The sequence below is a fragment of the Sturnus vulgaris genome, chromosome 2 (assembly GCF_052056855.1).
Source record: "Sturnus vulgaris isolate bStuVul1 chromosome 2, bStuVul1.hap1, whole genome shotgun sequence".
Lineage (NCBI taxonomy): Eukaryota > Metazoa > Chordata > Aves > Passeriformes > Sturnidae > Sturnus > Sturnus vulgaris.
The window spans coordinates 20,549,932-20,576,422 of NC_142244.1; the positions used below are offsets into that span (position 1 = coordinate 20,549,932).

General features: G+C 57.3%; 1 protein-coding gene and 1 long non-coding RNA gene across 4 annotated transcripts in view; one reads left to right on the plus strand and one right to left on the minus strand.

Moving 5' to 3' along the window:
• ARHGEF17 (Rho guanine nucleotide exchange factor 17) overlaps positions 1 to 25,457 on the plus strand; it is a 28,730-nt gene extending 3,273 nt beyond the window's left edge. Inside the window, exons 2-21 of one of the 2 annotated variants that reach the window (XM_014888731.2) lie at positions 15,933 to 16,010; positions 18,053 to 18,235; positions 18,621 to 18,737; positions 19,017 to 19,109; positions 19,197 to 19,373; positions 19,635 to 19,685; positions 19,908 to 20,017; positions 20,127 to 20,212; positions 20,324 to 20,442; positions 20,689 to 20,902; positions 21,017 to 21,090; positions 21,207 to 21,400; positions 21,502 to 21,755; positions 22,094 to 22,340; positions 22,421 to 22,507; positions 22,593 to 22,660; positions 23,001 to 23,149; positions 23,240 to 23,414; positions 24,004 to 24,246; positions 24,731 to 25,457. In XM_014888731.2, coding sequence (XP_014744217.2) covers positions 15,933 to 16,010; positions 18,053 to 18,235; positions 18,621 to 18,737; positions 19,017 to 19,109; positions 19,197 to 19,373; positions 19,635 to 19,685; positions 19,908 to 20,017; positions 20,127 to 20,212; positions 20,324 to 20,442; positions 20,689 to 20,902; positions 21,017 to 21,090; positions 21,207 to 21,400; positions 21,502 to 21,755; positions 22,094 to 22,340; positions 22,421 to 22,507; positions 22,593 to 22,660; positions 23,001 to 23,149; positions 23,240 to 23,414; positions 24,004 to 24,246; positions 24,731 to 24,921 — 2,910 coding nt within the window. In that variant the 3' untranslated portion in view covers positions 24,922 to 25,457. The remainder of the gene's footprint in view (positions 1 to 15,932; positions 16,011 to 18,052; positions 18,236 to 18,620; positions 18,738 to 19,016; positions 19,110 to 19,196; positions 19,374 to 19,634; positions 19,686 to 19,907; positions 20,018 to 20,126; positions 20,213 to 20,323; positions 20,443 to 20,688; positions 20,903 to 21,016; positions 21,091 to 21,206; positions 21,401 to 21,501; positions 21,756 to 22,093; positions 22,341 to 22,420; positions 22,508 to 22,592; positions 22,661 to 23,000; positions 23,150 to 23,239; positions 23,415 to 24,003; positions 24,247 to 24,730) is intronic. The other variant, XM_014888732.2, reaches the window with a different exon arrangement.
• On the minus strand, positions 1,148 to 13,190 carry LOC148224657 (uncharacterized). 2 transcript variants are annotated; one of them, XR_015801067.1, is made up of 4 exons: positions 8,743 to 11,399; positions 8,338 to 8,621; positions 4,779 to 4,943; positions 1,148 to 2,587 (listed from the first exon to the last, which is right to left on the minus strand). It is a non-coding gene; the product is annotated as an uncharacterized LOC148224657 (long non-coding RNA). The 2 variants fall into 2 exon arrangements; XR_015801066.1 differs by lacking the exons at positions 1,148 to 2,587; positions 4,779 to 4,943 and having other exon boundaries at positions 8,299 to 8,621; positions 8,743 to 13,190.
• Positions 25,458 to 26,491: the final 1,034 nt, after the last annotated feature.

Sequence of the window (26,491 nt, forward strand, 5' to 3'; positions counted from 1 at the left end):
TAAATATATAAAGATATAAAGATATAAAGATATAAATGTATAAATATATAAATTTATAATTTTATGTTTCTATATAACATGTCTAAGGGATGCTATATAAGGCACTCATAAATCGACCATCCCTGAGATGCTGAAGCAAAAATTGCCTTTTCCTTGGCTGGGAAGGCTTAAATGATCCTTCTTGGGATTCCTCACGTCACACCCCTTATTGAGCAAATCTGCATTTTCTCTCCCAAAAAAACACCATCCCTCTACTTGGGATCATGAGCATTGCCATGCTGGTGGGTGGGGAAAATATTTTTGTGCGTGCACTGAATATTTGATTGATAGGTAAAAGTTTGATCCTCTCTGGGGAAGAATTGGTGCAGCCTGGGGGATGCAAAGGTGCTCTGCTCACCTTGAAGCGCAGCTGCGTGCTTTGGGATCTTTCCTGGGATGGGTTTTTGGCACTGCTGGCCCCTTGGCTGTTGTTTGAACACGGACTTGGGTTCCCATCACTCCGAGTGTTTGTGCCGGGAAGGGTTTGGAAGCATCACCTCCTGCTGCGGCACAGCAGTGCCAGCACCCACGGGGCTTTTAATAGCTCTGGGAGAAGCCCAGAAATACCCGTTCCCGTGGGGGATCTGCCGAGATCTCGCAGGAATGATGCTGGCAGAGCTCTCTCCCCTGCTCCCATGCCGGTTTCAGAGGATGGGCTGGACCATTCCCTTCCAGCAGCCGCCGGCAGCCAAGCGTGAAGTCCCCGCGGCTGAGCCCGGCTGTGTAACCCTTGCTGGCCAGGGCAGAGCCACATGGAGCAAGGCTGCTTTTCTTTGGATCCTCCCAAAATCCAGAGCCCTGCAGCGTCTTCCCCCCAGGATATTCTCTTGGGGACTGGCTTCCTCCTCACAAGATATTCTCGTGGGATCCAGCAGCCCTGCAGCATCGTTGTCCCCAGGAGGTTCTCCTGGGGTCTGGCATCCCCACAGCATCATTCCCCCAGGTTATTCTCTTGGAATCCATCATCCTTGCAGCAACCCTGCAATTCCCCTCAAAATATTCTCCAGGGATTTCTGCTCCCCATCCAGCTCCTTCTCCCCTTGTTGTTCCCATTGCCAGACAACAACCGTTGGTGGCTGGAACAGGGATGGCCACTCTTGGCCACTGTGTGAAACATCCTTGGGAATGTTTTGGGTGAATTTGGCAGCATTTTTTGCCTGATGGACCAGTTTAGGTTTAGTTTTTTTGTCTTCTCCAATCATGGGCTGAAAAGTGCTATGAAACCATCGGGTGTTCTAATTAAAATGAGTTAATGAGGAACCTCCTGGAGCTTTGGCTGGTGCCGCCTTGGGGACATTGGCAGGTCCCCAAGACGAGGCTGTGCACCCAGTGGCATTTCTAAATAATTAATATGTTCAGTTTATATAATATATGGCTTATCTTAATAATTTATAGAGAGATATTTCGTACTCAGGGAGGTCCCTGTGGTGTCCTGATGGCCCCAATATATCAGGGATGCTCTGCTGAGCCCACACCCCCAGCTCTGGTCAGTGTGATCCCAGCTTTGGGATGATTTGGGGTGGATTTGTACCAGCTGGTAGCCCTGTTTGGGCGAGCATGTCCTCAGGTGGATGGGCCAGCCATGCAGTGGAAGCAGACCCTGAGGATGCTGCTCCTCACCTTGCCTGAACCCTCGGGCTTCGGGGAACAGGGTGCGAATTTTCCCTTTTAAGGGCAACACCACAGCTTGTATCTTCAAATCTCTCTCCTGCCTTGGGATTTCTTTGTGCTCCAGCCATATCCTAACTGAAAACAGGATTTTTTTATTTCTCCTTTTGATTTATTAGATGGTGGAGCCGGGATGTTTTATTTCAGATGGCACCAGCTTTGCCTGGGGGGAGTGGAGGGGGACTGAGCCCTGCAAGGGAGTTGCTTTAATTCTACGTGAGAGCACTGAGGACCGGATATAACTTGGCACTGGGGTGACTGGCTGGGAACAGGGATTTATGTGCTCCCTGACCAGCAGAGAAGAAATAAGCTTTATTTTTTACTTTGAGACTTTTTCCCCCTTCCCTAACTCAATGGAAAGGGCCAGTGTTGCGAGGCTGAGTCCGTATGGGGAAATGGTCACCTCCACTTGGGAATTTTGTGGGATGGGATCATCCATCTCGTATCATGGTTGTGATGGTGAGATGATGTCCATCTCCAGCAGACTGTACTGGGAAGGGATTAATGATGGGGTCTGGCACCTCTGGGGTGATGCTCCCTTAAAATGTTCTTTCCCAAAATCTTTCACCCTCAAGATAGTCTCTTGGGGTTAAGTATCCCTGCAGCATCGTTCCCTCAGGATATTTTCCCAGCTCCCATGGTTTGGTGGTGGCTTTGGCAACGGTGCATCCAGGACATCCTGCCCTGAGAGAGGTAACATGCTGTTCTCCCTCGGGGGCAGCACTGTTTGTGCTGGGTGCTTTCCAGCAATTCTCCATGGAGCTGGAGCCATCCAATTCATCCTGGGTGCAGAGGAACTCCTTCACCCTGTACCTGATGATGGACACCAGGCTTTTCATTCCTCAGGGGTCGTTAGCAGCACATCCCCCTCTGGCAGATCCTGTGGGAGAGGAAAACCCCAAAACTCAAAATAAAGACTTTTTCCTGCCTCCAGTATCTCAAAAGCTACTGGAATGGGTAGCAAACACAAGCACACATGTGTACACCCATGTGCAGCCCCACAGTGCCTAGCAGCAAGCCAGGGATGCATTTGGGATGGATTTGGGGTCCATTTGCTGCTCAGTGAAAGGATGAGCAGGATGCCACACCGGCAACCCTTTGGATCTTTCTTCCCCCCCACGGCTGAATCCGTCTGGGGATGGAAAATTAGGTATGTTCGCTGTCATGCTGTGTTTGTTGACTTAGCAGCGCTTGGATTAAACAGGAAAATATTGATTTAAATATAGCACCTCTGGGGAGCACAGGAGTCGTGGGAACTTGTCCCCCCCAGCGCCCTGGCCGCTGCCTTCCCCACCTGCTGCTCCCCGAGCGGGGCGGCCGCACCCCGGAAAAGCCATCAGGGATGGAGGGGGATCCCAGAGGGAATCACGTCATCGGGGTCACGTTCCCAGGGATGCTTGCGTCAACCACCCCCTTTCCTCCCCAGCATCCTCCCTCCCAGCTCATCCCTGACGCTCCACAAGCTCCTCCTTGCTGTGGGGACAGCTCAAAGGCTCAAAGGCTAAATCCACGCACTGCCCATATGTTCCTAAAGTTTGTCACTTTGGAATTAGTTTCCCTCTGTTCCATTTCTGTAAATCCCCACAGAAACTGGGTTTGGGGCTCTGGGTGGGAATTGTCTTGTTTTTTTACTGGAAATCTGGAATTAAAGCAGCTGTAGGGGAGAGGTGGGAATGGGCAAATCTTGGCTTTCCTCTCCCTGCTCCAATGGTTCGCCCGGGTTTTGTGTCCCTGGATCTGCCATGCTTAGCAAAATGCTGGAGCAGGGGGGAAACTGAGGCACACAGCCCTTCAGAGAGGTAGGATGTGGGATGGAGCAGTTGGCTGGAATCAGGGGATGCTGCCTGTCAGTGGCACGGATTGACTCTAGGATCAATGGCACGGGGCCAGGCAACATGTCCAGGGGGATGACCCAGCCCACATCCCCTTATCTCTGCCCATTTTTGTCTCTTCCTTTCCCTGGTGGGCCAAAATCCCCTTAACTCTGCCCATTTCTGCCCCTTCCCTTCCTCACTGCCAGAGCTTTGAACAGAACTGCTTTGTCCCTTGTTCCCCCCACTTTAATTAAAAGCCTCTAATTAATTAGGCAGCAAGCTCCACCAGAGGAGATGATTCACGTGGGATGTGTATCCTTTGAGGCCTGGGATGGTGCTGTGGGGCAGGATCCAGCCTTGGAGCGACAGGGTTAGCACTGGGCTGAGCTGGTCCTGGGGGCTGGCCTTGGCCTGTGGCTGCCTGATCCAAAGGTCAGGCTCTTGGCAGGATCCAGGGACTGCAGCAAGGGTAGGAGGCTGGAATGGGCTCGGCTTCCAGCCTGTGAAGTGTCCCTGGAGCTGGGATGCACCAGGAGCTCCCTGGGGCTGGGGTGGGCATGGAGGGGTACACAGGGAGTGGCTGGTTCTGGAACTTGTGTGGATGTGCATCCCTGCACAGGGAGTCCTGGAGTGGAGGGATACACGTACAGGGAAAAGGTCCCTGGTGCTGGGATGTGTTCCCAGATAGGCACAGGGAGATCCCTGGTGCTGGGATATATTCTCAGAGATGCACTGGGCAGCCTGCCTGCACCCTGCCTGCATCTGTGCACAGATGCCTAGGCTTTTCCATGGAAAATCACATGCCTCCAAAGCTTCTGGGAGGAGGTGGCCTTGTTCTTCCATCTGCTCTTGCCAGGGAAGCAGCAGGTCGGCCTCTCTGAGATGTAACCTCCAGGTAACCTCCTGCCATACCCAGCTGGGATAAAAGCTCAAAGCTCCCAAGGGCTTGTTCCTGCAGCCTTAATCCATCGTTGCAAGCATTGTGGGATCCTTAGAAGTGTTCAAGGCCAGGCTGGATGGGCCCTGGAGCAGCCTATTCTGGTGGGATGTGTCCCTGCCCATGGTAGGGGGTTGGAACAAGATGAACTTAAGGTGCAATCTGGTCCAAACCATTCTGTGATTCTCTCATTCTCTGATCTAGAGCCTTTCCCCGGGATATTTCTGAAGAGGGAGATTTCCCCTGGATATTGATCCCTGTATGATGGGAGTGTCCAGAGAGGTGATGTGCTGAGGTCTCCCCTTGCTGAGCTCCCTCACCTGGTCACAGCAGGTCCCATAGGGCATCCCACAGCTTCAGAGTTGCAGCAGGAGCTTCTCCTAAATCCAGGATGGAGAAGGAGGTGCCCTCACACAAAGGGAAGGTGCAGCAAGGCAGCACTGGGGTTTGGCCAGTATAGTTTTCTCTTCTTTCAAGGGCAGGCCCTGGAAAAAAGGGAAGGAGATTCCCATCCATCCATCTTCATCCATCTCCTCCCATCCATGTTCATGGTCCCATCCAGCCATCCCTCTCCCCACTCCCACCACCCATCCAAGACAACAATCCTCACACACTATCCAGGCATGATTTTCCAGGAGAACATGGTCCATCTTCCAGGATGTCTCCTCCTGAAGGCATCAAGCCCAGCCTGCACAGACAGAGCCCACTAAAACAAAAGGATTGCCATTTCCACCATGGTGCTTCCAGGCCAGGATGTGTCCAGTGAGGGAAAATCAGCAACTTCCACCCCCTCTCCCTCAATGTGGCTCTTTTTAAAGCTCAGATGGTTGGTCCCGGTGGGGCTGTTTCTCTGGACTCCCTTCGTTTCCATGGAGAGGATGAGTGAGGAATTTCAAAGGGAATGGCTCCAGTAAGTGAACTCTTCTCTAAAAATAGTGTGTTTGCTTTTGGTTCTTTGGGAACTGTGGCCCGGCCAATGGGAGGGAGAACGAAAATCAGCATCTGGGTAAAAGTATTCCAGTAACTCACTCTCTGTGCAAATTCCCGTTGGAGCTGCTCAGCTTCCGGGGGACAGGAGGCCGATCCCAGTCTGCCCAGTTCCTGCCCTCATGACCACCATTCCTGGGTGCAGCTGGGGGCTGTCCCCAAGCCTGGTGCCCCCCTGTACCTTGTGTAGGGTATTTTGAGCAGAATGCCTTTAATCCGAGTGGTGGAAGGATTGATGGGAGCAGATGTTGGGCTTGTGTGACTCCCGAGTCCTGTGTTGTCCCAGAAACCCCAGGCATGTCCCTTTCTGGGAACCAGGAGATGGCCGCCACCACCACCTTCCACCCCACCAGTGACATCCAGGACACCAGTGAGCCCCATCAGGACATCCCTGCATGGATATCCTGGGAAAAGGACACCTGTGGGTCATATCCACCAGGTTTCCTCTGGAGGAGTCACCATCCCAATGAGGGGACAGTGGACACCACCAGGTGCCCCCTGGAGAAGCCACCATCCTGCTGTGGGGTCACCAGCATCCCTGCCTGGTCCCCGGGGCTGGAGAACGTTTCCTTGGTGGTGCCGTGGGGTTGCTATTTGTGACTGCCTGTTCCCGAGCCCTCCGATACTCTCCAAAAAAAACAAAAAGGGAGTTGTTTGCATGGGAAGATTGGCATCTCCGAGCCTGGGATATGGTTTCCTGCTTTTTTTAGCTGGAGTAGCAGCAGACTCGTTGGCCTGCCCTGATTTGGCATCCTTCTTCTTGCTCTTTTTTTTTTTTGGAAGAGTTTCATCCTGACCCCTCGGCAGAAACACCGTTGCTAGCGGTAGGGGATCGGGTTTGGTCCTTTCGTTTTTTTTTGGGTTGCCCAAAACCCCGGTGAGATGGGATGTAGATGGCTCAGAGCCTCGGTGAGCGGAGAGGGGACTCGTCCCTCGATCGTCCCAGCCTGGCGCAGGTCAGTGGATGCTGAACCCCCCCTGTTCCGCCCCCCCTCCCCACCCCAGGGTGCTGCTGTGACAATGACAGGGCAGGGAAGCTGTCACCTCTCGCCTTGACTGTGATGTGACGTGGGCTGTGGGCGTTCCTGGCGAGCTCTGTGGTTCCCCCTCCCTCCCCAGATCCTTGCAGAGCACCAGGCACTGGGAGTCTGTGGGGCACAGCTGGGTGAAGGCTGGTGGTTGTACCTCAGCTGCTTCCAGGACGTGGATCCAGGCAGGAAGGACAGAAGTCCTGGCAGGGGTATGGAATGGGGTGTTCAGGTCTCCTGCCTCCTCCATCAGCTCCTGGGTGTCCATCAGCTCCTGGGTGCTTGTGGATTTGTGGGTGCCCACGGACTTCTAGTACCTGTTTGATCCTAATAATCCATCTGTCAGCTCCTGGCTATCTGTCAGCCACTGGGAGATATTTCTGGGTGCCCATGGACTCCTGGTACTGCTTGGCACCTGGGGGGCCATCAGCTCATGGAGGCCTGTGATTGCTTTTGGGTTGTGAGTGTCCATGGACTCCTGATACCTGTTGGATCCTAGGAATGTGTCAGCTCCTGCATCCCCATCCCCTCTGGGTGCCCGCTGGCTTCTGGGTGTCCGTGGACTGCTGGGTACCTGTTGGATGCTGGCCATCCATCAGCTCCTGGGTGCCCATGGCCTCTGCATGCCCACAAGCCTGTGGGTGTCTTTGGCTCCTTTGTGCTTGTGGATCCATGGGTGCCCAGAGTCTCTTTTGGATCCTGGGCATCCATCAACTCCTGGGTACTCAGGGAGTCCCCATTGGCTTCTGGGTGCCCATGGATTCCAGGGTAGCTCCTGAGCAGCCATCAGCTTCCAAGCATCCATCATCTTTGGCTCCTGGATACCTCTTGGCTTTGGGTGTGCTTGGAATTCTAGCTCCACGTGGAAACCTGGATCCCCATCAGCTCCTGGGTACCAAGCACCTCCTGGTGCTCATCACTCCCTGCATGCCAGGCTGGCTCCCTCCTGGCTATCCCGAGACTCCTGGCCCCATTCCACCAGGCAGCCAGGCTGGCATCCAGCAGTGATGCCAGGGAGTGCCAGCATCAGGTACCCTTCTCCCAGGCTTCCTTGTCTCCCAAAATCCTAATAACCATTGCTTTTAGGGTGGCATGGGATGTGGGGTCAGTCTTGTTCCAGCAGCAGAGGATGCTGGTGGGGGATCCAGGGATTCCAGTGAGTTGAGGGGGTGGAATCACTCCTGTCCCGGTGGGTGCAGGGCCAAGCCCACTGGGAGGCAGCAGGGAAGGAGCAGGGGGAGGGAAGAAGAGCTGGGCTGACCTCAGCATCTGGAAAGCTGCGCTCTTGGGCCGTGGCCTGCGTGCCGAAAACCGGAGGCAAAAAAAGCCTTCCATATTTGGTGAAAGTTGCTCCAGGACTCGGCAAAGGCTGGCAGCTAATGGGGGGCCACAAGCCCCCAGCTCTGCCCTGGACCCCTGGTCTTGTAAGGGCTCTGCAGATGTGCCAGGGGATGGATGGTAATCAGAGAGGGTTAAATTGGGGTGAGCATCTCCCATCATGTGGCAAGGGGGGCATGGAGAGGGGGGATCCATGGGATACTGCCAGCAGTGCAGGGAGGATGGAGGATGCATCAGCACAATCCTGAGCTTTGAATTTTGGCAGAGGGAAGAACCCCTCACCCCAGTGCCGTTGGTGGAAACCCCAAAATCCCACAGGAAAAGCGCCACTGTGCATTTAGAGGAGGAATTTTTGTTGCTTTGGGAGATGAGTCCCCTACAGCTCCCCGTTCCCCATCCACTGGCACCGCTCCCGGTGCTGCTGCTCCCCTGGACAGCACAGGGATGCCCAGCATCCTTCCACCCTGCCTTGGAAAAACTCTACTCCTTTATTCGCTATTTTTTATTCCCTTTTTTTTTTCCTCACACTTTAAAAGCAGAATTGCAGCCAGGCCGTGTCCTCTCGGGATGAATCACCGCAGCTGAGAAGTCCAAGAAGGGAAAACAACTGAATTCCCGTGCACTGGGGCTGAAGCTGCCCTGCTCCTCCCCCTCCTCCTCCTCCTCCTCCTCATCCTCCTCATCCTGGAGGCAATGGTGCTGCCGGGTTTCTCCATGGGAGCATCCCTGACCAAATCAATGCTCCTCTGTGAGCTGGGAGCCTGGGAAAAACCACGGCCGAGGGAAAAGCAAACATCTCCAGCCCCGGGCCTGCGAATAAACACGGGAATATTATTAGTAACCGAAGCGGGGCTGAATCAGAGCTGCTGATTTATGCTCTTACTTCCTTTCAAGAAGTTACTCTTTGGAGAGCAGCTTGGACTCTCCTTACCCGTGGGAGAGCAGGGAGAGGCTGGGCAGGCAGGGAATGCAGCCCCGGATGTGATTCCACACGGCGTCGGGCAGACTCGGGCATGGCCCCTCTTCTGTGCCACAGGTCCCGTTCCCATGGGAGTGGCTTCCCTCAGACCTGGTGGTCCCAAGGATGGGCTGACTGTTGTTCAGAGATGAGAGGCTGACAGCAGGGAGGGAGAGAATGGAAGCCAGGGGTGAGGTGACACCTGGGAAAAGAAGTGACTTGTGCTCAGGGATGGCAGTGTTGGTACCCGGGGATGGAGGTGACTGGCACCCAGGGAGGGCTAGCATGCCCCAAAAAGGTGACTGGCACCATGGAGTGGAGGTGATTGGCACCCAGGGACGGCAGTGGCTGATCCTCTCCTCGCCAACTTTATGGCACGTGTGGCACATAGGGCAGAGCATCGCTGGTCCCTAGGGAAAGGCTGCTGAGGTTTGAAAACCCTACAAAACCCGACCAAAACCCAATCCTGCTTTAATACTTCCCAAGTGGACAGAATGTGATTTTTTTTCCCCCAGTGATTTCCTGCCAGAGGCTGAGTGATTGAGGTGGATGGACTAGGATTGGATGGAATAGCATCATCCTGTTTTGGGAGATGGTGCCAGCCAGGGGCTTTTCTGGCTGCACGAGGAAGTTTTGCATGCCAGGATGATGTTGTTTGTTGCAGAGATGTTTGCTCATTGCATTGGGATGGATGGAAGCAGGTCCAGGGTTTTTTTCCAAGCCTTTTCTTTCCAGGGTTTTGGTAGAAATAGAGCTGAGGATGTGGTAAAATTGTTAAGCTTGGGAATTCACCATGCACTGTTCCCCGTGGACCAGTGGCTCCCACTATGTCCCAGCTCCCTCTAGTGGGATCTACCCTGGGAACAAGCCACAGGGAAAGAAAAGGTGCAGAAATTCCAGATTCTCTCAAACTGGGAATGGTGTTTTCAAGGACGTGCCAAGAGTCAGGTAGCTCCTAGCACAACCCTATTGTGACACCCTAGAGACTCTCCCATCAGGAGCTGGCAGCAGGAGCGGGCTGTAATGAGGGAAAAACAAGTTGTATTTATTTACTCTTAAAATTTTGGCAAGTTTTGGAGGGGTGTGAATAATTTTGCTCGAGGCAGGGTTAGCTCCTCCTTCGGCAGCTGCAGGAAGGCCCTGAGCAGCGAATCCCATTCCCAAAGTGGTTTAAAACACTCAATTTTCCCCCCTAAATCAGGATATTTTTGCCCCAGAACAGGGTCTCAAGGATAAAATCCTTTCTGCAGTTCACTCAGGATATGGCTGGGTGCTGGCACAAGTCATTACACCAATGAAAGGGAAAAACACTGAGTGCTGTGGCTGTGGGAATTTTGGGATGGTCTCTGGGGATACAGGGATCTTCCTTCCCATGGGATGTGACTTTAGCACAAGGAACACCCTCCCACACCGACCAAATTCCCGGGATTTGGGAGAGTGGGGGGAGTCCTCAGAGTGGCTGAAAACATCATCATTCCATGTGCTGATGTGTGCATGGCCTCAGCCCGGGCTCAAGGGCCAGAATTTGTGTGATAGCTGTGATTCCTCGTGGAATGTACATTCCTACTCTCCCTTTGGCCTTTGTTTGTTTAAAAAAATGGATGTTTTAGGACTTCCCTCCATGGATGCCTCTTTGTTTGCGGGGGTGGAGGCAGGACACAATATACCATGGCCTTTTCCAAATATTTTAGGATGTTTTAAAATCCCCTGGGGATGGTCGAACTCCTCCTGCATCAATATTCCTGCGCAGAGGAAATGATGGGGTTGCACGCTGAGCCTAATTAAAAAATAAAATTAATCAAGAGGAGAGAGTTCCCATCCTTCTTCGGGGTTGTATTTCCAGTGTCAGAGGGAAAGCAGGGGGAAAAGGCCTTTCCTTGGCTCCCCATCCCAGGTTTGGGGTGCTGCTGAATCACCCCCAAACCCCTGGTGCCGGATCCTCTCCATCTTTGGGTTTTCAGGAGCGTTTTGCCACGCTGGCTCAAGCCTTGGAATGGGAGATGAGTCCCCTTGGCTCCATCCCAAGGAACTGGCATACATTTCCCAGGAGGGTTTGGGGTTTTGGGGGAAGAAACGCCCAGGTTGGGGGAAAAAAAAAGAACCAACAGGGGCTGGTCCGAAAGGAAATCTAAAGGTGTTTACAAAGAGCCGCGCTGCTAAAAATAACCGGCTCATATTTTAGACAGCCCTAAAAATAGGCAGCGCTGTTGGAGTGGCCAAACACTCCCAGGAATTTCCTGTGGGCTGCGGGCCGCTTGCAGGGGGGTCCGGGCTCGGCTGGCCGGCATCGCTCCGGAGTTTGCTTCCCTGGTGATGGAGAGGTGACCCCCACCGGGCCCCCCAAAGCACGGCGGGATTCGTCCCGGCTCCTTCCCTGCGCCAGGCAGGACGGGCTTAACCCTCCTCCAGCCATCCTGCCTCCCGTGCCACATCCCGAGGGATTTGGGTGGCTTGGAGCGAGGGTTCCAAACGCACGGGAGGAAAGCGCAGCCTCTGCAGCCGGCAGCGGAGCGTCTCCTTGCGGTGCTCCCGCGGGAAGATGAACGCTGGCTTGGATGGAGGGATTGATCCCAGGGTGGCGTTCGAGGAGTGGGAAAGGCTCTCCTGCGATGGAGGGATCTCCCTGCTCGCCCCGGGGACGAGCGGTGCCGGGGCAGGGCTCGGGGGCGTCACTGCGGGCGGAGCCGCTGGGTCACAGCCCCGGGGCTGGACCGGGACAGGGACTGCGGCACGAGTGGGGCTGGGATTGCCCCGGGAATGGGGTTGGGATTGCCAGAGCAGTGGGAATCGGAATGCCAGAGGAACGGGATTGTGACTGCAAACCAGGATTGGGGATTGCAATGCGGTCGGACCCAGGTTTGCATCCCTCGAGATGCAAAGAAGAATGGGATTGGGATTGCAACCCAGACGGATCTGGGGTTACAGCCCAAAAAAACGGGTCCAAAACTGCGTCCTAGGTGGGTCCAGGATTCCAAAAGGAGTGGTTCTGGGATTGTAGCCCAAATGGATCTGGCATTGCCGTGCAGATGGACCCAGGTTTGATTCCCTGTTGGGTGTGATATTGCAACAGGAATGGGGTTGGGATTGCAAAAGCAATGGGTTTGGGATTGCAGCACAGATGGATTTGGGATTGCATTGCAGCTGGACCCAGGTTTGAATCCTTGATGGGTCTGTGACTGCAACCCAAATGGCTCTGGAATTGCAAAGGAATGGATTTGGGAATACAGATAGATGGGTCTGGGATTGGAACCCAAATGGGCCCAGGATTCCAACACAGATGGGACCCAGAATGGCAAATAAACGGGCCTGGGATCGCAAGCCAGAGTGCTGCAGCCCAGCTGGGCCTGGATTTGCAGTCCAGGTGGGTTTGGGATTACAAACCAAAACACCCAGGATTGCAAACAGAAGGGTCTGGAATTGGAATCCAGATGGACCTCGATTAGCAACCCATTTTGTTCTGGGACTGGAACCCAAATGGATCTGGAATTGCGTCAGAAATTAGTCTGGAATTGGAATCCAAATAAAACAGGGATTGCAACAGAAGCATACCTGCATGAGGATTCTAGGCAGAGCCCAGGATTTTATCCCTGATGGATCCCAGTTTGGAATGCTGATATGCCCAGGCTTGCAACTGAGATGAGTTTGGGATTGCAGCCCAAATGTGTCTGGGATTACCACCAGAATGAATCGGGAATTGGAGCTTAGAACAGCCCAAGATTTCAATCCAGATGGCTCTGGTATTGCAATGCAGATGGATCCAAACTTGCAACAAAACCGGTTCTAGGATGGCAGCCTAAAGGAATCTGAGATTACAGCAGAAATGGATCTAGGATTGGATCCCAGAAGAGCTCAGGACTGCAACCCAAATAGATCTGGGATTGCAAATCAAATAAACCCAGCATGCCAACAGCTGGGATGACCAGGGCACTGCAGTTGCAGTTGCAGGAGCTGCTGCCTTGAGAGCAGCCTCGTTACCTGTTTGCAATTAGCATTCCCTCTTCCCTGATCCCTGGGTGCATTGACAGCTGCTGCAGCTCTCATTACATGCCCCGAGTGGTCCGTTCTCTGCCACGCACCCTTCCCGGGGTGAGATGCTCATCATCCTCATTTCCAAGAGGAAATTTACTGGCTGCAATGGAAGGATGCAGCCCTGCTGCACGCCGTTGCTGTGGAAACGGGGTGAGCGGCTAATTAGATTTAATTAACGGAGCAGGAGGGGAGCGTTACAAACAGATCTGGGCAGGATGCATCACCCGGCCACCAGGGATGTGGGTGCTGAGGTGATGATGCCGTGGGGGAAAGGGAGTGTGCCTCAGTTTCCCTGTCTGCAAGGTCAGGGAGGGGTGATATTCACACCCATGGAGCCCCTAAGGATGCTGAGCACCCCAGCATCATCCGCGCATCCCCCCTCCCCAAAAAATCGCAAGCCCCCAAGAAAGCTCCCCCCCCACACCCCACCCCCAGCATCCTCCCTGGGCAAAGCCTTTCCAGCAGCATCCCTCGGCGGGATCCGCGCGTGTCCGTGTGGGCTCGGCTGTGCCTCCCGCGCTCCCACCGCTGCCTCCCGCCCGTGCCTGGGCAGCTCCGGGGACCCTGGCGTGGCCACGGACGCAGGCGCAGCCTCGCACCCCGCAGCCGCTCTGCGGGAGGGCTGTTCGTACATCCCCGTAGTTCCACATCCACACCGAACCCCGGCGATATAAATAGCGCCTCGCTTTTTATTCCCCTCCCCGCCGCATCCCGGCGCAGCGTTCCGGCTCGGGCGGACACCTGGGGATAGAGGCAGAGGGATAGAGAGGGAATTTCTGCGCGATTCCTTGGGCCGCGTGGGACGGACCGACCCCCGGGACCCGCATGCTGCAGATGGTGAGGACTCTGGCGCAGTTCACCATCGCGCTGGAGGACATGCGAGACATCGGGGACGGCATCGACGCGGCCTTCGCCACCTCCGGGCTCAGCGGCGCGGCCGAGGAGCTGCCGGAGAAAAGCTGCGGCAGCCGCGGTGGCACCGAGGTGATGGCCAAGGGGGTCCCGGGCACGGGGCGGGGGGGCGCCGGTGGGATGCGGGGGTGAGGTGGGGGTGCATGGATGCGTCATGTTTGGACACGTGTGCGGAACCCGGCACCTGTGGGGTCTGCGCCGCGATTGCCGTGGCAACGGTGCCTCCATCCTCATCCTCAGCTCGACACCCCCGGGATTCTCTGGGTTGCGGGGAAGGGGGGATGCTGCCCCCGGAGAGGGTGATGGGGGGGCCGGAGCCATCGCTGCCACCGCCCCCCCCCAGTGCTGATTTACACGGCGGAGGCGTCGGCTGGTGGGAAATGCCCCCATTCCCATGGCGGCAGGGGCTGGTCCCCGGGGGTGCTGAACATCTCGGGGGAGGCAGGATGAAGCCGGGGTGAGGCGGGGGCGTCCCCAGGGAGAGCAGATGGAAGACTGAAGCATCATCAGCCCCCCGGCGGAGAGGCTTTGCTGGGATAAGCAATGCAGTGGGGCACATCCTGCCCTTGCCCATGGATCGCTGTGCCCTGCTGGGATGGTGCCTTACCCCCAGCTCCTGCTCATCCCACTGGGAATTTGCCCCTGCCGGGGTAATACAGGTGCTGTAACAGTGGAAAAAATCCCCTTGCCAACAGTTGGGCCTCATCCTGCATCTCCCCACTGCTGCTGGTGCAGGGTCTGGTGCTGAGCCTGTTCCTGACCCTTTGCTCTGGTCCTGAGCTGGGACGGCTCCAGGGAAAAACAGGAGCAGCAGGGAATTACAGGCTGGCTGAAGGTTGGGGAAACTGAGGCAGTTTGAGACATCAAATTCCCCCCTAAGCTCCGTCCTCCAGTGAGTGCCTGTCTGGCCATAATTACAACAAATTAATCCGGCAGTGAGAGTGTTTTTAGGCCTTCTAACCAAGTGGGGAGGTCTCAGCTAGTGTCCCCAATATCACCATGGTTTCCTGGTTCCTGGAGAGGCTTGGACCCGTCACCAATATTTGGCTCTAGGCAAGAGTTTCCTGCATGCTTGGTTCCATCAGCAGCCTGGTGGGCAGCAGGGAAACTGAGGCACAGCTCTGTCCTAGAGCAATGAGCAGGATCTGACCAGGATCCCTCTCCATTGCTCCCTGGGGACCACGAGGGGCATGGTGGCCTCTCTCCATGGTGAGGATGGTCAAACTTCTTCCTGTGGCTGCAGAGCAGTTTCACAGCTCATCGTGTCCCCAGTGGGGAGGACACAGCCCCATGTGTCCAGGGGCTCATCCCACAAGACTGAGGACATTTGGGGTGTCTCACATCCAGGGTCTCTGGAGGTTCTGCACATGCAAAATTTTTGGAGCATCTCTGCACCAAAAGCCTTTGGGATATCTCTGCACCCGGACTCTCAGAGCACCTCCACATGCAAAACCTTCGGAGTGTCTCTGCATCCAGAATCTCTGTAGTGCATCCAAATACTAAACTTCTGGGGGTGTCACTGCACCTCTGGAGCATTTCTGCACCCAAAACTTTTGGGGCCCAGGGCCCTTGGGGCATCTCTCACTGAAATCTCTTGGGGTGTCTCACACCCAGCAGCGTTGAAGCATTTCACACCCAGAGCTTTTGGGGCTTCTCTGCACTCAGGGCCTTTGAAACACCTTGCACCCAAGACTTTTGGGGTGTCTCATGCCCTGGGCTCTGGAGCATTGGGCCCCCAGGCTGAGCTGCAGGCAGTGCACACAACAGGGGTCCCTGAGCCCCGCAGCCAAGAAGACCCCGACCCATCTGGTGCTGGTGGCCCATCCCACCCCATTAATCCGCCTCCCTTGGGGCCACAGCCCAGCCCAGGGTGCCCGGGGTGCTGGGCGGGAGGCGAATTCCTGCGGGTCCGCTCGGAGCGGAGCCGCTGGAGAGGCAGAGGGCTCCGGCACCGACCCATGTAGGGCTGTGAGCTCCAGGGCGGGCTCCTGACGCGGCCGCCGAGGAAACCAGGCGTCTGTGCGCTCGGTGTCATGTACTTCCTAATCCTCCCGGATTCCTCCATCGGGGTGGAGAGGCAGCGCAGGAGAGCTGGACGCCAGCCGGGCTCCTCCGGTGTTCAGCCTCCCCAGCCAGCCCCGGCGCCGGCCCCGACCCCCGGCACGCAGCTCCCCCGCCCCGGGTCACCCCAAAACACTCGTGTGTCTTTCCTCCCCGGGCAGGACATGAGGAAACACGTCATCATGACCCTGCTGGACACCGAGCAGTCCTACGTGGAGTCCCTGCGCACCTTGATGCAGGTAAGGTGGCGCGGCCGGGGTGTGACACCCCCAACCGTGGCGCGGGGTCACCGTGGTCACCCCAAGTCGGAGCCTGGGCTGTGGGTGCTGTACCAGGACCTGTGTGGATCGGGGTGACAGGGGGGATATTTTGGGGACAGCGGAAGCAGAAGTGGGAGCACTGTGAAGCAGTGCCAAGAACGGGGTGTGAGTGTGGGAGTTACCTCCATCCCCATGGCGAGCCTGTAACATTCCCAGTGTGTTGTCACCTGGAAGGTATCATGTCCCCCAGTCTCTTGCTGTGCTTGCCTTACAAAAGCTCTTCCTGAAGTTGCACCCCATCTCCTGATGGCCCTGCCGTGATGGGGGACCCCTGAAAACCCCTGTTCCCTCGTGCTCCCGTTTCCTGCTCGGATATTCACCTGCAGACCTGAGCCAAAGGTTTTTCTCAGGCTTTTTTGCTGAGCTGGTTCCAAACCCCCTGGAGCAGCCTGGCCGGAGGGTCCAGCCCACGTTTCAGATGTTAATGAAGGTGTTTCAGCAGGTTAATGATGGTCAACGCCCTGGAGACGTCACCTGGCAGGGGTGTGGGTTGTCCACCCGAATCCCTGCCGGGGAAACACCAAAAACTCGGAGCTCTGCAAAAGCAGTGCCTGTGGGACCTCTGTGACAGTCCACAAGGGCATGGGGCACTCCATCCCAGCACTGCCATAAATCCCGTAAATCCCCCATAAGGATGCCCCCATGGTGGGCACAGATGTGCTGCAGGGGGGAAGGACCCACTGGTTGCTGCCAGCGCAGACCTTGGCTTAAAGGGGCGAGCGGACCCTGGCTCTGAGGCAGATTTTGGGGAGAGCTCTACAGGATTTGGGGTTGGGGGGTGTCCCTGCTGGTCTTGGCATGCACAGAGTCTGTGCATCCTCTGAAGTGGGAGGGACACGGGTGGGAGCTCCAGGTGTTTCCAGCTCCCTGTCTCAGCTGGGACAAGGTGCTCAGATCCTTGACGTGGCTTGGTGGCACATGGCACGGGACCACCTTGGAGCATCATCTTCCAGCCAAGCCAGGTGGTACATGGGCAAGCCCTGCCTGCTGTTCCTGTGTGCTGCAGCAAGGGCTGTCTCCGTGCTCTCCTTCCCCACGTGGGAAGCACAGGATGCATGGAACAATCCATCCCAACCCTGCTGGAGGTGCTGCACACAGTAGGATAGGTGAAGAGGGTTAGGAGCTTCAGGATGGTTTTGGTCTTTCTAACTTGGGTCTCCATGAGATATCTGGCATCAGCTTGAGGAACCTGATCCTTGGGGATTCCTCCTTTGCCGGCTTGGTTGGAGAGGTCTGAAGCCACTCAAGATGGGTCCTGTCCTCACTGCTCAGCTGTGTGGTTCTCCACACATCCTGAAAGCCACCAGCACCCTGTACTGAGGGTCTGACTGAGGGGGTGGCAAGGCTTGAGAGGACCTTCCACATCCTGCTACACCCCCTGCAAATCTATCTCTCCCATTCCAGGGCCGCTGCTCCACTCTGCAGCTCTGGAGGGAGGGCAGGGGTTTCATAGCAGAGCCACCCACCCAGCCTTGCTGAGGACCTGCTGGCCCTGAGTGTTGCTCATTAGCCATTGTGTGGTGGTCCAGGTCACGATCCAGCAGCTGCATCCTTCTGGTCCAGCCTTTCCTGGTTCCAAACACCCTCAGTCCCACCTGGAACACACCGGCATTTGGATCCTGGGGTTGTGTTGCTGTGATTTCCAAGCTAGGTTGGGCAGATGGAGGTGATGAAGGTTCATGAGAACCAAGATGGCTCTTAAGGCCCTGGGACAGAGGATCCTGTGCTATGTGGATTCCTTGTGCAGACCTGCCCCCCTCCCCACACAGCTGTGGGCATTCACTGAGTGAGAGGCTGGGTTGCAAAACCTGTCTGGTCCTGCTGGCAGGACCCACAACCCAACATCCCCTGGAGGAACCCTCTGCTGCAGGATGCCATCCATCCCCTTATCTACATGGGCTGAGGGATCCAAACTGGCTGGGGAGGGAGAGCTCCATGGATCCCCCCATGCTTGCCCGCAGGGTTACATGAAGCCGCTGAAGCAGCCAGAGAACTCCCTGCTGTGCGACCCTTCGCTGGTGGACGAGATCTTCGACCAGATCCCCGAGCTGCTGGAGCACCACGAGCAATTCCTGGAGCAGATCCACGACTGCGTGCAGAACTGGCACGAGAAGCAGAAAGTGGGCGACCTCCTGGTGCAGTCGGTAGGTCCTGGCAGGGTGATTCCCCCGGGAATGCGGGTGTGCCCGCTCCTGGGCACGGCCCCAGAGCAGAGGTTTCGGAGCAGGAGGCAGGGGAGTGATGAAAGGATAGGCCAAGCAGGCCTGGGATGGAGAACAGGAGACGATCTCCAGGCCTGCTGTCTGCTTAGCATAAGGGTGGGAGCTGCTGCTCCCGGCTGGCTCTGCAGCTCCGTGTTTCTGCCTCAGGAGCACAAACGTCAGGGCTGAAAAATCGAGGTGGGCGGACGGCGGGTGAGCCCTCCCTGTGCCAGCCCAGAGCCAGAGTTAACCCTTGGGGCAGCTCCTTCCAGGCTCTCCCAGTATGTCCATGATCCATGCTGGATCTAGCCCTGTTTTTCCCTCCCAGTTCTCCAAGGATGTGCTGGTGAACATCTACTCTGCCTACATTGATAACTTCCTGAATGCCAAGGATGCCGTCAGGATCGCCAAGGAAGCCCGGCCGGCTTTCATGAAGTTCCTGGAGGTGGGTCCTGGTTCCTGCCTCCACAGATCCTGCCCACGATCTAAAGCCAGGCAGGATGGGAGCTAATGGGAGTAAATTTATTGCCACACTGAGAATTTCCCCCCCCACCTTCTTGGTTTTGTTGCAAAGAGGGTCAGTTGGAATGAAGTAGAATCACTCTGGATGATGCAGAAGGAAGTGACCCCAAACCAAAATGGGTGATCCTGGGTTAGTGGGAGGCTGTGTCCCTGCTGTGTTCCACCAAGGGGCCCATCGTTGTCCCTCACGGGTGTTTTGCAGCAAAGCATGCGGGAGAACAAGGAGAAGCAGGCCCTGTCTGACCTGATGATCAAGCCGGTGCAGAGGATCCCACGATACGAGCTGCTGGTGAAGGTGGGTGACACCAGGGTGTCACACCAATGATATTGCCAATGTCTAGGCATTGCCAGAGGTGACGCCCTGGCTCTGTCCCCGTGGCAGGACCTGCTGAAGCACACACCTGAGGACCACCCCGACCACCCCTTCCTCATCGACGCCCAGCGCAACATCAAGCAAGTGGCTGAGAGGATCAACAAGGGCATGAAGAGCGCAGAGGAGGTGGAGAGGAACGCCAGGATCGTGCAGGAGATTGAGTCCCACATCGAAGGGATGGAGGATGTATGTATGGGGGGCCTTAGAGGGGGTCACCCTTTCCTTCTCCACAAAATGTCCTCATTTCTGCTCCTTCTGGGTCACCCCAGGCTGGGTCACTTGTTTTCTCCTCCAGCTTTCCTCATCATCATTTGGCCTTGATGGGCTCTTGGGGGTATGGGAAGGGACTGGGGTTCCAACTCTGAGCTGGGGGATGCAGGGGCAGGGACCAAGGCCACAAAGCTCCCCACCATGGTTTCCCACCCACGGGTCTCCTTGTCCCCACAGCTCCAGGCTCCGCTCCGCAGGTTCCTGCGCCAGGAGATGGTCGTGGAAGTGGTAAGAGCAGGGCCTGTGGGGCCATGGGACCACTCACTGGGTGGGCACTGGGAGGCTGTGGGAGGATTGCAGGTCATGGGAGGCTATGGATGGTTGGATGGATGGGACAGACAGATGGAAGGGCAAGGCAGCACATGGGGAAACTGAGGCAGGGCCCTCTCTCAGCACTGGTACAAAGGAGGGATGGCCATTAACCCGCTGGTGTCTCCCACTGCTCCACAGAAGGCAGTGGGTGGGAAGAAGGACCGCTCATTCTTCCTCTTCACGGACCTGCTGGTGTGCACCACGCTGAAACGCAAGTCGGGCTCGCTCCGCCGCAGCTCCATGAGCCTGTGAGTACCCCCAGGCTCGGGGACAGCCCCTGCGTGTCCCTGACAGCTGGCCTGGCTTTAGGGGGCTGTGGCTGTGAGTGCAGCTCGGCCATCCCCCCCAACCTCCCAGGTACACTGCAGCCAGCGTGATCGACACCGCCAGCAAGTACAAACTGCTCTGGAAGCTGCCCCTGGAGGATGTGGACATTGTCAAAGGTCTGTCACTGCCTGATGGAGTGTCCCATCTCAGTCCAAAACCCATCACTCCCCCTGGCTGGTAGTGTCAAGGGAGAGAGGGGTTAATGCTGTGCGTGTGTCCCCACACAGGTGCCTCACAAGCCACCAACAGGGAGAGCATCCAGAAAAGCATCAGCCGCCTGGATGAGGACCTCAACACGCTGGGGCAAGTCAGCAAGCTGTCAGAGACCCTCAGCTTCCCCCACCAGGTATGGGAATGGCAGCCCTGGAGCCGTCCCCTGGTTGGATACATTCCCAGCAGGACCACACAGGATGTCCTCAGCATCAGAGAGGGGAGAACCTGTGGAAGGGCTGGTGGCCAAAAGTGCCCAGCCCTAAAGCCACAAAAGAGGTTGGGACGGTCTCTGAAGGATGCCAGGGGATAGACAGGGGGTTATCAAGCATGTGGCTTGCCGTGGCCTGTCCCTGAGACTGAAGTGTTGTCCCTGTCCAAGGGCCTGGATGACGTGATCAAGGACCTGATGGCCGCCATCCACCGGGAGCTGTCGGAGAAGCAATCCCTGTCCTTCAGTATGGCCTTCCCCCCCAACAAGGTGGAGCTCAGCACCACCAAAGCTGATGGCACTGAGTCCTTCATCTTCGAGTTCCCCAACCCTGACGCCCGGCTCAGCTTCGAGCAAGCCTTCGAGGATGCCAAGAAAAAGCTGGGTAACAGCAGGGAGGGGGGAGATGGACATGGTGGCAATCTTGGCATCCCCCCACCCTTCTTTGCTAGACCCCTTTCCTCCATCACTTCTTGATCCCCCCATCTGATTTTCCCAGCTTCCAGCAGAAACTGCCTGGACCCTGAGTTCCTCAAAGCCATCCCCATCATGAAGACACGGAGTGGGATGCAGGTACTCAAAGTCTGGCTTCAAGCACCTCACAGGTCCTCTCCGTCCCAGTGTTTGCTAACAGATGCTGACAGCTCCTGCATCAGTCCTGAATAACCCAATCTTCTGCTCCCTGGCAGTTCTCCTGCGCTTCTCCCAGCCACGGCAGCCCGGAGAGCTCGCACGAGGTTTGGGTTTGCAACAGCGACGGCTACGTGGGGCAGGTGTGCCTGCTGAGCATCCGCAAGGAGCCCACGGTGGAGGCTTGCATCGCCGTCTGCTCCGCCAGGATCCTCTGCATCGCCTCCGTGCCCGGCCTCAAGCGCACCTACAGGTAGGACATTCCCCGGCCCCACGGAGCTGGCGGATGCAGGGCGATGCTGGAGCTGCTTCTCTCGCTTCCTTCCTTCCTCCCTCCCTCATCCGCGGCGGCAGCAGGGAGCGTGCGGAGCCGCTGGGCAGCCCCTCGGCCGAGCTGGGTCCGGCGCAGCCGGAGGATGCGGGGCCGCAGCCGTGCCTGCACATCTCCATCTCGGGCTCGTCGCTGGAGCTCTCGGAGCCCGTGGAGGGCGGCAACAGGGAGCTGGTGCCCTTTGACAGCGATGACACGGATGATGAGTCCTCGCCCAGTCCCTCCGGGACGCTGCAGAGCCAAGCCAGCCATTCCACCATCTCCTCCAGCTTTGGCAGTGAGTCCTCCCCAGCCCCTGCTTAGGGAGAAATGCACTTTTTAGCCCCAAAATTATGGGTAGCTTCATTGTTTTGGCCTCTGTGCCTTGTATTCCTCAGGGCAATCTGCAGGTGGAGGCTTTTGAGCCTGGGAAAAGAGATACTGAGAGGCATCAGCTCAACAGTGTGGCACTGAGATGGGGGGGTTTGGGGTGAAACCTTGTGGGTTTTGGGGATCAGCATCCCAATGCTGTCCCCTGGGCTTGATATCACCCGTGGTCTCTTCTCCATCACTTTGGAGGGTGTTGGATGGTCGTGGTCTGACCCTTTCCTTCCTCCTCCTCCTCCCTCTCCACAGATGAAGAGATCCCGAGCTGCAAGGAGGCGACAGTAGAGACGACGAGCTCGGAGGAAGAGCAGGAGCCTGGTTTCATGCCCATCACGGGCACCTACGGGCAGAACCGGCACGGCGAGAGCCCCACGGACGGGCGGGCCCTGCGCCGCTCCAGCCGCGGCTCCTTCACCCGCGGCAGCCTCGAGGACCTCCTCAGCCTGGACCCCGAAGCCCACCAGAGCTCCATGTGGCTGGGCACCGAGGATGGCTGGTACGTCCCTGGGGTGGGAATCCCTACACGGGAAGGATGCCGGTCCTGGGGGAGCCTCAAGCTTTGCTCTCCTCCTGCAGCATCCACGTGTATCAGTCCTCAGACAACATCCGGAACAGGAAGAACAGCATGAAGATGCAACACGCTGCTGCTGTCATGTGCATCCTGTGAGTGGGGAAGTGGGATTTTCAGCTCTGCGGGGGCCAGAGTAGGGTTCTGCAGCTGGATGTCAAAGGTGGTCTGTCCCCACAGGTACCTGGATAACCAGGTGTTTGTGTCATTGGCCAACGGGGAGCTCGTTGTGTACCAGCGGGAAGCAGGTGAGGTTGGATTTGGGACTTCAAAAATGCAGCCACAAAGTGGTGGCTGTTGGGGGGTGGCTTGGGCAGCCTCTAGGGAGGGATGCTCAGGGTGGCTTCCCTGCTCCCAAGGAAGCTGGAGGAATGCTGGAGACACCACACTCAGAGGCAGGTGGAGGTGGGCACTCTTCTTCTGGTCCCTGCCTGCCACTGGAACCCCATAGTGGCATCAGTTTATGTCCCCTCTGAGGGGTGACCTGGAGAAAGTTGTCTTCAGCCACTACACCCCATTGTCTGTATTGAGTTGGACTTTTTTGGGGGAACTCTTTAACTACCCACCCCACTCTCCCCACCATCTCAGGCCGCTTCTGGGACCCCCAAAACTCCAAGTCGCTGTCCCTGGGCTCACCGGGGAGCCCCATCACCAAGATGGTGGCAGTGTCAGGGAAGCTGTGGTGCGGCTGCCAAAACCGAGTCATCGTCCTCAACACCACCACGCTGGCACAGGAGGTATGGTGTGGCATGGGAGGGCACGGGGGTGGCACCACGGGCAGCAGTGGCATCACCACGGCACTGCTGTGGCTCTGTTCCCCCCCACAGCACACGCTCCAGGTGGGGCAGGACGGCGGGCGCAGTGTCACCTGCATGGTGAGCGCGGGCAGCGGCGTGTGGGTCGCGCTGCAGGGCAGTGCCCAGGTCCGGCTGTACCATGCCACCACCTATGAGCAGCTGGCAGAGGCAGACATCACCCCCCCGGTGCACAAGATGCTCGCAGGTAAGTAACACCCGTGACACGTCTCCAGTGGGTGCCAAGTGCTCCCTGGAAAATGCCCTGAAGCATCCGGTGCTGGGAAATTTGGGATCCTGAGTTTGAGGAAGGAAATACGAGTGCAGCTGTGTAATCCCACATGGAAATAGGGCAGCCCCTGGGGAAATGGATAATCCCGTGTTGAAATGGGGCGGTAATCCCATAATCATAGAATAACCGGATTCCAGAATGGTTTCGGTTGGAAGGGACCTTAAAGATCATCTCATTCCAACCCTCTGCCATGGGCAGGGACACCTTCCACTATCCCAGGTTGCTCCAAGCATCAATGCCCAACCTGGCCTCGGACACTTCCAGAGATGCAGCCACAGCTTCTCTGGGCACCCTGTGCCAGGAACAGTTGGGAACAATTCCTGCCCAGTATCCCATCTAACCCTGCCCTCCGGCAGTGGGAAGCCATCCCCCCTCGTCCTGTCAACCCAATGTGATGCCAGCAGCCAGGGGGGCTGTGGGGTCCCGTGTGCCACAGACACCCCTGGGAAGGGATCCCTGCGGGCAGGGGGCGGGAGCAGGCGCTGATGTTTGGGATGTTCGGCAGGCTCGGATGCCATTATCCGGCAGCACAAGGCCGCCTGCCTGCGGATCACGGCGCTGCTGGTGTGCAAGGACCTGCTGTGGATCGGGACCAGCGCCGGCGTGGTGCTGACCCTGTCGGTGTCGGCCAAGGCAGCCCCCACGCTGGTGGGGCTGTCCCAGGGCCACACCGGCCACGTTCGCTTCCTCACAGCCATCGAGCTGCCTGACGGCTTTGATGTCCTCTTCCCGCTGCCCAGGGACACGGGTAGGTGGGGTGACAGGCGTGTCCCAACCGTGGCACATTTCAGGAGCAGAGCACAGCGTTCCTGGGGCTGGGAATGCTGCACTGGATGACCAGACTTGAAACGTCGGAGCCCCCGTTCCATTCTTACCTTGTTAAAATCCAAGGTGGAACTGGGTGCTAAACTGCGCTCTACCAGCATGAGCAACCCCAGAATTCCCAGGGAGACCCAAATTCCCACGGTGTCAGCCAGCCCAGCTCTAAGGCAGGGGTGGGATGGGAAGAAGGAGGAGATGGGATGGGGGCTAGCCGGTTTGAAGGGAGGAGCTAACACGGGTTACAGGAACCGGTTTGGGGTGGGAGGGGCTGTTGGGATGAGAGGAGGTTTTTGGGGCCAGGATGTGGTGCCTGGGAAAGCGGTGGAGGGTTGATGCTGGTGGGGATCTGGTGGGGGCCTGCGGAGCTGCAGGGGCGCGGGTGGCAGCATTTGGGGTTCTGCGCTTGCCAGGGGCCGAGAAGCCGAGCGAGGCCGAGAAACGAGACCCGTCCCGCCCCCGTGCCCCCGCCCTGGCGCTGTCCAAGCCCAAGATGTTGGTGATCAGCGGCGGGGACGGCTACGAGGATTTCCGGCTGACCAGCAGCAGCGAGACCGTGGGCCGGGACGACAGCACCAACCACCTCCTGCTCTGGAGAGCGTGACCAGCCCCTGGCCCCCAGGAACGGGGGGTGCTGGACCCCCTGTGTGCAGAGGGGGGGTCCCGGCCCCCTTCCCACCGCCCCCCGCCCCAGCACCTCTCATCTCCGACCCGGCTGCTCTCTGTGTGCTCGGGGTTGGGGGGGATGAGCCCCGGTCCCCCCGCCGTCCCCCCGGCCGCCGCACTGGACTCGGGGGGGGACACACAGCGCTTCGGGGCCCTCCAGAAGATGGGGAGGGGGCGGGGGTTTGCTTGGGAAGGCGCGGAGGAGGAGGAGGAGGAGGAGGAGGACGGTACCGAGCATCCCTGGGGAGCGGCCGGAGGATGCCCGACAGCCAGGAACCCGCCTTGCTCTCCGGTTTTGTGTGTGCCTGCTTCACGGGGCGGGGGGGCGCGGGCCTGTCACCCCCCCGGCCCCCGGGACCCCCGGCCACGCCGCGGGACCACCCCAGGGACAATCCGCCCGCCGTGTCCCCCCCGGCCCGGGCCTCCCGCTAACCCGCTCGCTCCATCGCCAGCACCCAGATAGCTCTGTTTGTTTGTTCGTTTGTTTTAAATATATATATATTATATATATATAAACATCCTTATTTATTTGGGGGTTTGGAGGGGGTCAGGGGCGTCATCACCGCGCTGCCGGTCCCGCCACTCCGGAGCTGAGGGGTTAAAACCTCCTGGAGAGCCTGACCCCAGTGGTGGAGCTGGACCATGCTGGTGGATGGGGGAAATGATGGAGGGGAGGAGGGAAGGAAATTAGAGTGTCCGCCTCTCCTTCTCTGTGATTCCCAGTGGGATTTCGCAGCCTGGGAAGTGGGAGGAAGGCGCTGCTGCCATTTGAAGCATCTCAGGATGAGAACAATCGTCTTCACATTCCCTGCCAGCCACAGGGCTGTCCCCCCACCCTTAAAATGGGGTGACAGTGTGGGAGACCCCAAAAATGAGACTGTGCTGGACCAGCCCTTCCCCATTTGCCCTTTCCGCCCCCCATTTTCCTGCTTTCACCCCAGGATCCAGGCGAGATCAGTGCTCCCAGATTGGGACAGCCTGTTGTCCCCATGAGAGACGTGACAACCGTGGTGGCAGGGATGAATCAGGGTGTCCCCAATCCCACACAGCTGGGTGAGTGACAGGAATGCTGCCATCCCACATGGAGCCATCCGTCTGTCCATCAGCGGGGTGAGTGAGTGTGTGCTATAATTGGGATGATGAGGATATTTTGGGAAAGGAGGCGGCGGGGGGGGCGATTTCGGTCACTCGGGGGCTCTGTTATTAAAGGTCACCCGCACCAGAATGATCCCAGCGTGGTCTCAGCCTTCACCTCGGGACGGGGTGGCAGGGACAGGGTGAGGACGGGCAAGGCTCCCACCACCCACTGGTGTCACTGGGGCTGTCACCCACTGGTGCCACTGCTGGGGAAGATTCAGGTGGGAAGAAGAAACCTGGTGCAGTTATTCTGTCCTGGATAACCCTGAGGGGGATATCAGGATATCCAGCCCTTGTGCCCCAGAGCATCGGGACGTGGCACTCCGTGAGTGGACAAACAGCCGGGACAGGGGACACTAGGTGGTCCTGGG